An 11,637-nucleotide genomic window follows, 5' to 3' on the forward strand; every position below is an offset into this window, starting at 1 on the left:
CAAAACAATTGAAATGAACGCTTGAGTTGGAAGAAATTGCACGCTATCATATGTTAATTTGTAATGTATACCCACATCACGATAATGTATGCGTTACTGCTGGACTAGTAGCAAAACTGCAAATAAGATGATAATACATTTTCGGCTTCTGACTGAATTGACAATACCATGGCCATGGTTAGCTAAGGATCCATATAATAAAAGGTAAGCTCCTACTCAAAGTCTTTACGAGAACGGAAACTATGCAAATTTTTCCTATTAAATTAAAATGGGTCAACTGAGCAAAAAACTTTGGGATACAAGCGATTGAAACGAATCAATGATCTAATGATTCACACATACTTAGGCGAAGATCAAATGAAGGCAATTATTTCTAATTAAATTGACTTTGATACTTCCATGAATATACATGAATGTTAATGCGGGAATCCTCTCTACACTGTACGTGTCAACTTTATTTAGTCTTTTACTATGTCTAGCTAGTATGCTTTTTTCGATATTTAATTTGTGTTTGAATAATTATGAATATGTGATGCATATATTTTTAGGCTTATCATTTTTATGACTTATGTGCTGACTAGCCGAAATTATAAAGGCAAAATTGTACGATTCGTGAGCTAGTAATTCTAAAACATTAAGACTTATAGCTCTTTAGTCCATTTCGATATTCTAATAAGAATGTAAGACGACAGATAACTCTTCAAATAAGGGTTAATGATGTACGATTACCCATTTATAATGAAAATTCAGTCATCAGCTTAAGATAGTAAATACATAGTTTTCTTTTCAGAACTTTCGTAATTTATCACCAAATTGCAAAGCAATATATTCTATATTGCTCTTTTGTGCGAATAATATAAATGTCTCACGTTCTTTATAAACTGATGTATACACATAAACATACGGGTTAATATTTACTGTATTCTTGCTTATTTCCCAAAATCCATATGCAGCGGGACTTCCCACAAACAAGATGCAACTGTTATGTAGGGTAATACCTGATTCTACAATTATATCGAGATGACAATTATTTATTTATCATATGGCATATAATTAGAATTTTTCTTAAAAGTCGTATGTGCGCACGGCTGTAGCATATAGCGCCACGGACGATGACAATGGTATTTACACTTGCCTGTCATCCGAGACCAATAGGTCAAAATATCGTAGCTATAAGTACTGCGTACCTTAAGCGCTTTCTTACTTCTGATAAATATAGTTCATCAATATCTATTTAAACGGCAATAATTTTAAGTTTTTTGTTACCACTAGAAACCCATTTTGCCTAGAATCTGCGCTACCTTTTATGAGTGTCCTAACAAATTCTTGTATGTCAGGTATATTAGGAGTCCGAAGTCTTCTAAATTAAGTCATAAGCACAGTAATGTTATAAATATCATATTTCTAGTTCCTTACACTAAATTCAATTGGGACTGGGACTCGTCCTCTGACCTTACGAACCGTTTTTGAATAAGTTGTGGCGTCTACTCTGTTACTGACAAATAGTCGCGCCGCAAAATTCTAATAAATGGCGTTTAGTAAGCAACTGCGGAAATGTGTATCGATCCTACAACGCGCTAATGGAGTTCCAAAAGTTAATTGTAAATATACAACTTCTGTTAATCTCTCTAGGCCCCAGAAACCTATTCAGAAAATATTTGTCAAATGAAATAAACGGGAACTTTCTGTTAGTAATACTGCAGTAGCGGGCGATAATTTTAGGATGCGAGCGCCTCTTTATTTGTAAGAGGAAACTGTGTTCTAAAATCGAAAGAGATTCATCCTTCAATTTCCGTTTAATTTATTATTTCAGAAACAGGCGTCCACATTCAGTGACTACCTTTCAACATTTTATCCATAAGAGTGCCTTAGCAAATTGTGAAAATCGGCTGCTCTCGGAAAATGTATTGCCCTATTGGTTTTAATGAGCTTAAAGTGTTTTCGATATATCATACTCATACAACAAATAAGCACTTTGAATACAATTTACCTACACGGTTTCTTGCTTTGTTTTGTGTAGTTGTTTAAGTTTAGGACCAACTTCATTTACTTCGGTCAAGAGATGTAAGCCATAGTTCTTCGCTGTAAGTAGTTTGAGAATATTGTTCGGTCGTCTCTTTAATCTAATTCGTTAGTTATTTATAGAAACATAGGATTCGTAACATTACGCCATCGAACTGGGCAACCGACAAATCCTTTTACGACGAGAGTCCGTCCTGAGTAACAATGCAATAAGGCATACTAAAATGCTATTGTACTAAATAACATATCCTTTAAGTCATTTTGCCAAACTATCCACAAAATATCGTATATATTTGGGAGTCAGATTTCCGGTACGAGTTTGTTGTCTTTGTAATTAACCTCTTCAAGGATTGTCTGTAACCTTGGTCTAGATAACGTTAGTAATAATGCATGATTGAGTATTCTAACCGTTGGTCGATTAACGGCAGTTTGAGGTCAATTTGTAGTACATATATGTATATATCGTACTTAGAAAACTTTCCGAGCTGTAGCTTTTTATTTCTAAATGAATTGGTTCAGAAGTCTCTACTGGGTCGATTGTTACAGAAGTAATACGTTTGTCAGTTCGGTATACTGAACAACATATACTGGAACATTATCCGCCATTAGTCCGACTGGATGTTTCAGCCGGACAGCTATAAGTTTGCTGAAATACAGACGAATATCCAGGTTTCACAAAGTAATGAGCCTAGTACAAGAATTTTCCTTTGCGGTAAGTTATTTTGTAGCTAATAGTCAACATTTGCTAAGTACCTGAGTGGTTCTTCTGCATTTCTAAAGTCCGTATCAAGACCCAAGACCATGCGTCAATTATTGACGCCCGTGAGTTGATGAGACTAGAGCTCTAATCATTCATTTAAAAGAATCTGCACTCTAGGAATAGCGTAAAACAGTGGCATAAATTAATGGATTTTCTTTTTCCCATTGGTATCTCTTCGCCGCCCCCTCTCCCTTTCTGATTGGGCAAGAAGGGCTTTGTAATATAAAGTGGTTTTTCATTCTGTTTAGCATCACTATTATGTATATTTCTTAATTCGCTTAGTATCTGACAACAAAGTGCTAGTTAATTGCTACCGAAGCTCCACCCACACGTTTTTAGATGTGGAAGTGGATTTTCACAACGTCAAACCTGCTAATAAACCTCTATCATGACGAGCATTCTAAAAGTTGACATGACAAATTAGGTTGGCAATAACGGCGTTGCTTTACAGTAATTGGATCACACATTCGTCATCATTATGGCCGTTCAGATATTCACGAGTGAGATAAATTTGGACATTCCTCACAATCATTCATCTGTTGGTCAGGTGACCACGCTGATTATGTATTAGCTAATTAGGCAATTGAGACGACGCCGATGTCGTTCACTTTACCTGTATAAAACGACCCCACTTATGAGAACCCATCACGTGATGATTATTGTCTAATAAGACAATGACTAAACTGTGTAATTGTGTATGTCTCAGGTTAACACGTACGCTGTGGTTCTGATTCGAAAGACCTTCTACGAAGAACATATGTTTAGAAATACCTTATACAAAGTATGTTTAGTTAAGAGTTGTGCTAATTACCGCAAAGTAGATGTTAAAGCGACATAATCTCATTGAGATTCGAGTACAAATACAACATTTTGCCTCGCGATCATAACGCTCGTCTCATGACACGAAAGGTGAATTAGTGCATAGCATGTAATAACCCAATGGGTTCTCACAGGATGTCGTAAATCATCGCATAGGGCAACGAAATCCAAATTTCAAGTCGCTGCAAAGTTTAATCTTTTACGGGGCGACGCTTGTCAATTTATATGACAGTGTACTTTTTCGCACAGCACAACTTTACTCATGTTGTCTCTAATGACGAATCATGTCTGCACAATGAATGATCTCCTTTGTCATATCACGAGGCGATACCCTACCGGATCGTGGGCCCTATCTTTTCATAGGCCAGGTTGTCTAATGGGACCTCATCTGTCGTTTCAAAACATCTCTTGTGTCCTGTCACCTCACGAGGCGAAGCTATGACTTTTCAAGGGACGAACCTATGTCGTCTCACGGGACGTCGCTCTGTCTCGTCTTACGTGAGCGTGGCATTTGTCCCTTATATTCTTTATGACGGTGCATAGGATTACACTGCGTCCCATCGCTGTCAATTTTCTTCATCGTCTCCATGCCACCACACAGGAACAACCCTGTCGTCTTGTGGGACAATGCAATGTCGTCTCATTGGACGACGCCTGTCATGTCACCGCACGACGCCATGTCGTCTAACAGGACGACATCTGTCGTCTCACGGGACTACGCTATGTCATCTCACTGGACGACGTCATGTCGTCTCACGGGACGACGCCTGTCGTCTCACGGGACGACGTCTTTCGTCTCACGGGACGACATCTGTTGTCTCACGGGACGACATCTGTCGTCTCACAGGATGACGTCTGTCGTCTCACAGGACAACGTCTATCGTCTTACGGGACGACATCTTTCGTCTCACGGGACGACGTCTGTCGTCTCACAGGACGACGTCTGTCGTCTCATGGGACGACGTCTGTCGTCTCACAGGACGACGTCTGTCGTCTCACGCGACGACGTCTGTCGTCTCACGGGACGACGCCTTGTCAGTCTCACGTGAGTGAGTCATATGTATCCGCGTATTTATGACGGTGCCTACAGGAGGTCACTGCGTCTCGTCGCTGGGCCAAAGGCACCGAGCGGAATATCACGAAGTTAGAAGTAATCATAATCTTTTCGATGTTTTAAATTTTTCGAACTTTTTAAGACTTGCTTTTGTAAACGTGTTGCTCGGCCGAGTTACAAAAGCGTACTGAGGAAAAAGCAGCCGAGCGCTGGTAACAGGGCGACACTAGTACTTGACTGGCGCGCCAGATGGCGCTACTAGTCGAGGAATTCACTCGATTAGGGCCGAGTTATGAAGGTGTTAATCTCATTAGTGGTTCAAGCGAAGGCACGGACACCTAAATATATGAATTTGTTTCTTCTATCTAAATTAAGTTCTGTGGTTAGCACATTGTTACTGGCGAATTCTCAATGTAAATTGGGACTCCAGTGCCTGTTAAGATCTATTCTTACGGGTAGATGTTTGCTATAACGCCACCCTAAGTGCGTTTTCACATTATCCGATCCGATATCGGATGTCGGACCGATATCCCATACATTACAGGTGCCATCTTGGATTTTTTTCTATTGAAATCCTTCCGACTTCCGATATCGGATCGGATAATGTGAAAACGGTCTAAGGCGGTTGAGAATTGAGGGAAGGCATGGATAAATTCGCACACATACAGCAGGCCTCCGTGGCGCAGTTGGAAGCGCCCCGGCAAGGCCAGAGGTCGCAGGTTCAAGTCCTGCCGGAGGTGTGAATTTTTCCATTTTTCCTTTAATTTAAAAATATGCCACATAAACGTACTCTAAAGTTATCCCTTTCCGACGTATTGGTGTGATAGAAAAGGACAAACGAACTTTATCGGCTTGATAACTTTTAGAGTACATTTATGAATAAGGGGACAAGTATGTGGAGCGGGCATTAGATAAATCTATTATACACATGTAATACAATAAATGGATTTAATTAATCCTTGTATAAATTGTTTCTAAGCATTATTATTTCTATAACTTTATATTATACTGTTTGTTCGTCAGGCTAAAAGGCGCGGTGTTATTCGTGACGATAGTGCTGGTAGGCACTGGCTGGAACTTCATCAAACACATCCTCGCTGATCGCGACAAGAAGCTCTTCATGATCGTCATCCCACTACAGGTATTGAAAATATAACTTTTTTACTTCACTTAGATATTTCTAATGTTCAGGAAACAGTTCAGGAAGTTGAGGTTATAATATAGGGTCAAACATCAGAGCCGCTACCACAGGTGCCTTAGCAATGACAAGCTGACATATTCGCTGATGTCTTCGTAACGTACTTTCTTTGACATTTCGCTCGCATTAATATGCAAGTCCAAATGATGGTCAAACTGGTAGTAATGTGACTGGTGATATTACATAGGCATTTTCACCTATTTTTACCTCTATTAGCTCTTCCTATGATAACAGCTTCCTGTAGAAAATAGGCTCATAGACTCATATCGAATTTAGCACAATAAATGATTTTCTTCTGTAGTATTTGACATAATAATTTAATAAACCAATATTAATAGATTTTGGCTATTAAATGTGTATGATGACTACGTATTTTTGATTAAAAATGTGTGTATTTTTTGTTTATATTGGCCACCGAAACGCTGTCAGCGATGTAGTCATTGAATTCGAACCTTACCGCATGTCAAAACAATCACTGACATATTGAACTTTATGCCTTACTTACTTAAAAAGTCAGAAAATATTGTTTTCGAGTAGAATGACCTGATGCACAGATTATCGTTTAACATGACTAAGTTGTTTTTGCCTGATTACGTAAAAGTATACTTTAAAAATATTTTTTGCTATTTTAAGTCATAATAAAATATGGTCATATTTACAAGTCTGCCTTATGAAGTATATTAGAAGAATTGCATGTCGTAGGCGACATTCTCGGGGACTTCCCCTTCAGTGTAATTAAAGTTACAAAAAAATCGTGCAAGTAAATCCAGACTAATATTATAAATAAGAAAATGTGTGTGTCTGTTTGTTTGTCCGTCTTTCACAACAAAACGGAGTGGCGGATTGACGTGATTTTTTAAGTGTAGATAGTTGAAGTGAAGGGATGGAATGTGACATAGGCTACTTCACTTCTATAAAATGGGGGGTGGAAGTTTGTATGGAGCATTCCGCAATTTTCGAATTTAACGCGAGCGAAGCCGCGGGCAAAAGCTAGTTTGATATAAAGGTATCTGCATTGATAGGTGGTGGCGAACGTAGCAGAAATCATAATAGCGGAGAGCGAGGAAGGCGCGGCCGAGCATAATGCGTGGAGCGACACCTTTATACTGGTGGATCTGCTGTGTTGCGGCGCCATACTGTTCCCTGTCGTGTGGTAAGTGATTATTCGAAACTGAATTTCTCAATTTGTACATTGTTAAGTCTCTCGCAATATCATTACTATCATTAGATCTCGAAAACAGATTGATATTTAACTAACGTTGCTTGAACCCCCCGCAACGCTCAAGATTTATTTATTTTCAACTTTAAGCACATAAAAAAAGTACAATTGGCGGACTTAATGCCACGTGTGTGCCATCCCTTACCACTTCTTAATGTTATTTGTTTTGACATGTGCCGTCAAACACTTGACAATGACTTTAATGTTATGATTAAGGTCGTCACACTATTAATCCATTTATTATGTATGGAAATGAAAAAAAAAATCCGATTTAACAAATAGCGATATATAGGGTGGTTCTTGATGATGAACCTCGAATTTAACGGAAAACAAAAAAAAAACACGGTGTATATTAACATGATTAGCGACAAGACTTGGGCAAAATAAAACAAATAGCAAATTTCCAGGTCGATACGTCACTTGCAAGACGCGTCGAGCACGGACGGCAAAGCGGCGATCAACCTTCGGAAACTGAAGCTATTCAGGCACTTCTACATTATGGTGGTGTGCTACATATACTTCACGAGGTTCATCGTCTATCTGCTCAAGGTACTTAAATTAGTCTCAGAGAATTTGGTTTCAGAGTCTTCAGAAAGAAAAGAGGCTTGGAAAGTATACATTCTGTGACTTTTCTTTTTCGCACAGACTCTAAAGATGCTGTTACACGGACAACGAGAAAATAGTGGAAATCATAAAGGGCTTAAGATACATTAGGGTCTAAGGCACTTATGACTGTTATGATCATTGTGAGGACGCTGTGATAGTAAACAGTTTTACGATGCTGTTACAGGGCAACACAATTGCCAGCAATTCACATGCCCTTGCCGCGTTCGCTCCATAGTTAGTTGGTGTGTATTGTGCAAATTGCTAGCAACTTGTCTGCCACTTTATCAATCGAATATGCAAAAGTGATAACGAAATTTTTATATTGGTGAATCACGTTAGGCTTTTAGGCTTATGTTATTAACGTTCTCGACGAAGAGAATTGTACAATATTCCCTTATTTCATTTATATTCTATTTATCTATATAAAAGAAGAAACTGACTGACTGACTGACATATGAACGCACAGCCGAAACCGCTGGTCCTAGAGATTCAAAATTTGGCACGTAAGTACCTTATACGGTGTAGAGGAGCACTAAGAAAGGATTTTTTTAAAATTCACATGCCAAGGGGGTGAAATGCGAGTCCAATTTTTTTAACTAACATTAATTTTAGTACGCGGTCTAAACCGCGGGAAAAAGCTAGTACCAAATAAAAAAATAAAAAAAAATACCCTTTCTGCTCCACAGATAACGGTACCGTTCCAGTACTCGTGGATAGACGAGATGTCGCGCGAGCTGGCAACGTTCGTGTTCTTCGTGATGACCGGGTACAAGTTCCGGCCGGCCGCCGCCAACCCGTACTTTACGCCCAACACGACTGACGACGCGCTAGTGTGAGTGCCCCCTACTCTACATACTTACCCCCTTATTCATAAACGTACGCTAAAGTTATCAAGTCCATAAAGTTCGTTTGTCCCTTTCCGACGTATTGGCGTGATAGAAAAGGACAAACGAGCTTTATCGGCTTGATAACTTTAGAGTACGTTTATGAATAAGGGGGTAAGTGTGCCCAGTACTAGGGATAGACGAGTGGAGCGAGCTGGCAACGTTCGTCTGTCTGGTTAACCCGTACTTCACGTCCAACAGGACCGATGCGCTAGTGTGAGTGTCCTTCACTCTACTTGTCCTGTCACGGTCGCCAGATGTAGGAATGTAACGCATCTCTCGGTCCCGTACGAGAAAAGGCGCGAGCTGGCAACGTGTGATGAGTGTCCCCTACTCGACGTGTTCTGTCACGGTCGCTAGATTTAGGAAACTAAGTAAAAGATTAGCCCAAAAGAAAACTAACGCGACCTGCATTTTACGTCTAAGACGTCTGACGACGCACCCATGTGAGTGAAGTTGGAGGCTTGTAACCCTCTCATTTTCAGGATAGGCGAAGGTGACGTTGCAGTTAGGCCATAGATTAAATATAAGAAGATCATACCATCCCATACATTAAAATGCGACCGCCTAAGAACGCACATACACTACAGCACACATAGATGGCGCCACAAAAAAAATGTCTAGTAGCTTTTGATTATGCTTTTAGATGGCGTTAATGACTTTTGGCATAGATCTATGGCTCGAAAGTGACACCTACCGCCAATCTACAAATAATCGATGGCAACAAGGCATTTTTGTGGCACTATCAATGCGTGTTGTAGTGTGTGCGCGTTCTCAGGCGGTCAAAAATGTTTGGGATGGTATGATCTTACATTTAATCTCTGGTTAGGTCTATTAAGAAGCATTCTATGAAATAGTCTGCCGTTGTCCTATTTAAACGCGAATTTGCTCCAAGTTGGCTGGTGTAAGAGGATTTTTTTGCCAACTATAGATGTTAATAAGAAAAAGTAGCAATTCGACAGTACTAATTTAAATTAATTCTATCGTTTTCAGCCTATCGGAAATCGGCGTGCTAGAAGGAGTGACGAAAATCCCTCACCGCGGCGAAAAGAAGCGAGAAGACACGGTCCCTCTCATGCAGGACGGATACAACTCCGACTAGCGTAGTTAGTTTATTAGTTATTAGTATTACCTAATTTGTGTCGAACCATGCCTGAAAGGCCCCTATGCTGCAATAAGGACGGATATGTGCCGAAATTGAATTATAAAAACACAGGTTACCTACCTACTTGAACAGTGGTGGGCAAACATTTTAGAGCGGGGCCCAAATTTTTAGAGGAGGCCGCCAGCTTTTTGCATTTCAAACGCCCTTTTTTGGTGGAAAACTATCTAAATTTTGTATAGGGGTTAGGAGTGCTAAAGACTATAAAAAATCTTGCTAAGTTAGACCGAAATTAGTACCGATTTTGACACAATATGTGTCCCCGGCAGGCATAACGTCTAGTGCTTATATATTTTGTCAGGGCGTCTGTATGAGTATCGGACAAAATAGGACGTTTTGCCGGACGCAGACAAATATACGGGATGTAATCGTTAAGCCGATTATTCGGTAAATAGAACAGAGAACGTTTTAAACTGATATCAAAAGTTTATTAACGATTTCACCCTGTATATACGATAAAATATACGATAAAAGTAGTCTATGACAATAACGTTTAAGGAGTGGATGTGCTATTGAACGCAATATGTGTGCCGTCTTTTATAATGATCCATATATTACAACGCACACGCGCGTTCGGTTTGCACAGGCTTTTACAGTGGCATTTGCATAATTTGTTCTGTCAGAGTCGGTGCTAAAATAGCTTACTTACTGTAAAATATCGGTCGCATTGTGTTTTTATACTATAAAGATAGTAAATTATGCTGCTTGTCTTATGATAAGCGGGAACCGCTGCCTATAGACATTTGGGAATTTAGCACCATATTTGTATATAAAAAAGTAATTACACATTACATTTGTATATAATTGACTACATTTTAAATGTTGCCTTTTTTATTTTTAGCATTCTATTAAGGCGAGACCGCATTAGCTTCGTGTGCCCTGACTTGCACGCACACTCCACGCAAGCAGTGTGTTGTCTATTATAATGAGTCATATAATACAACGTGCACGGGCATTTCTATTTAAACTTGTACCATGACTCATTTGAGAAGTTGAAAATAAAATTGGCATTATTTGGTATTTTGTCGTGTTATTCTGTTAGAAAATATATTCTAGTTTACGAAACACTGAAGAGAATCGCAATATTTTTAGGATAAACTAGTTAAAATGAATTTTTATTATGATGGGAGAGGTTTTTTTGTGGTCCGTTTGGTTACAAATGTTTTTAGTGTAGGAAATAAAAGACATACTTGAACCAAAGGTTTTAATGTTTAATAGATATAATTCGTATTAAACAAAGTAAAAACAATCATCATTTAATAATACTAATGAAACTTTTTTTATAAAACCGTATTTTAGGTGGTTTGGTTACGGCATGGTCCCAAACCGTACCTTATTTTTAGTTTTATTAAGTAACTACGGGCATTATTGACATATAATGAATAACAATCAATAGAATTAACGAAACTTGTAATTATTAGCATTAAAACATAAGATTTATAGCTTCTATACTTTAATTAAACAATAAAAAACACTTTTTTAACAAGGGGACAATTTCCAAATGGACACCTATGTAACTTAACGGACAAAGTAAGGACGAGATCACAATAAGCAAACATTTCACTCAAATGCTTGCTCAGTAAAAAAACACAGTACGTAGGTACTTGAAAAATCAGAACTTATAATATCAATACTTATTAAAAATATATATCACTATTATAATGGCTTTTTATGAAATATACCTAATATCTAATCTCACTTTGGGTAGAGTTTAGTTCTACTAAACATCTGTGGTATCAAATGCGTATTAATCACAGTTAGAAATAATAATATTAAAATTAATATTTCTTATCAAAATGAATTTAAGTAATAGTATATTTTAGTCTTAACTCTCTTAGTAAGTAGAAAACACATTAAACGGAGTATTTTCTTAAGTAATGGGAAATATCTTCTATTTAGTAACAAAAATTATC

At 38.4% G+C, this 11,637-nt stretch overlaps 1 protein-coding gene across 1 annotated transcript in view; it reads left to right on the forward strand.

Moving 5' to 3' along the window:
* LOC125240897 (protein GPR107) overlaps positions 1-10,168 on the forward strand; it is a 33,160-nt gene extending 22,992 nt beyond the window's left edge. The window contains exons 8-12 of the mRNA XM_048149056.1: positions 5,679-5,796; positions 6,876-7,006; positions 7,480-7,621; positions 8,365-8,510; positions 9,556-10,168. Of these exons, the coding sequence (XP_048005013.1) occupies positions 5,679-5,796; positions 6,876-7,006; positions 7,480-7,621; positions 8,365-8,510; positions 9,556-9,664 (646 nt within the window). The 3' untranslated portion in view covers positions 9,665-10,168. The remainder of the gene's footprint in view (positions 1-5,678; positions 5,797-6,875; positions 7,007-7,479; positions 7,622-8,364; positions 8,511-9,555) is intronic.
* Positions 10,169-11,637: the final 1,469 nt, after the last annotated feature.

The sequence above is a fragment of the Leguminivora glycinivorella genome, chromosome Z (genome assembly GCF_023078275.1).
Source record: "Leguminivora glycinivorella isolate SPB_JAAS2020 chromosome Z, LegGlyc_1.1, whole genome shotgun sequence".
Taxonomy (NCBI): domain Eukaryota; kingdom Metazoa; phylum Arthropoda; class Insecta; order Lepidoptera; family Tortricidae; genus Leguminivora; species Leguminivora glycinivorella.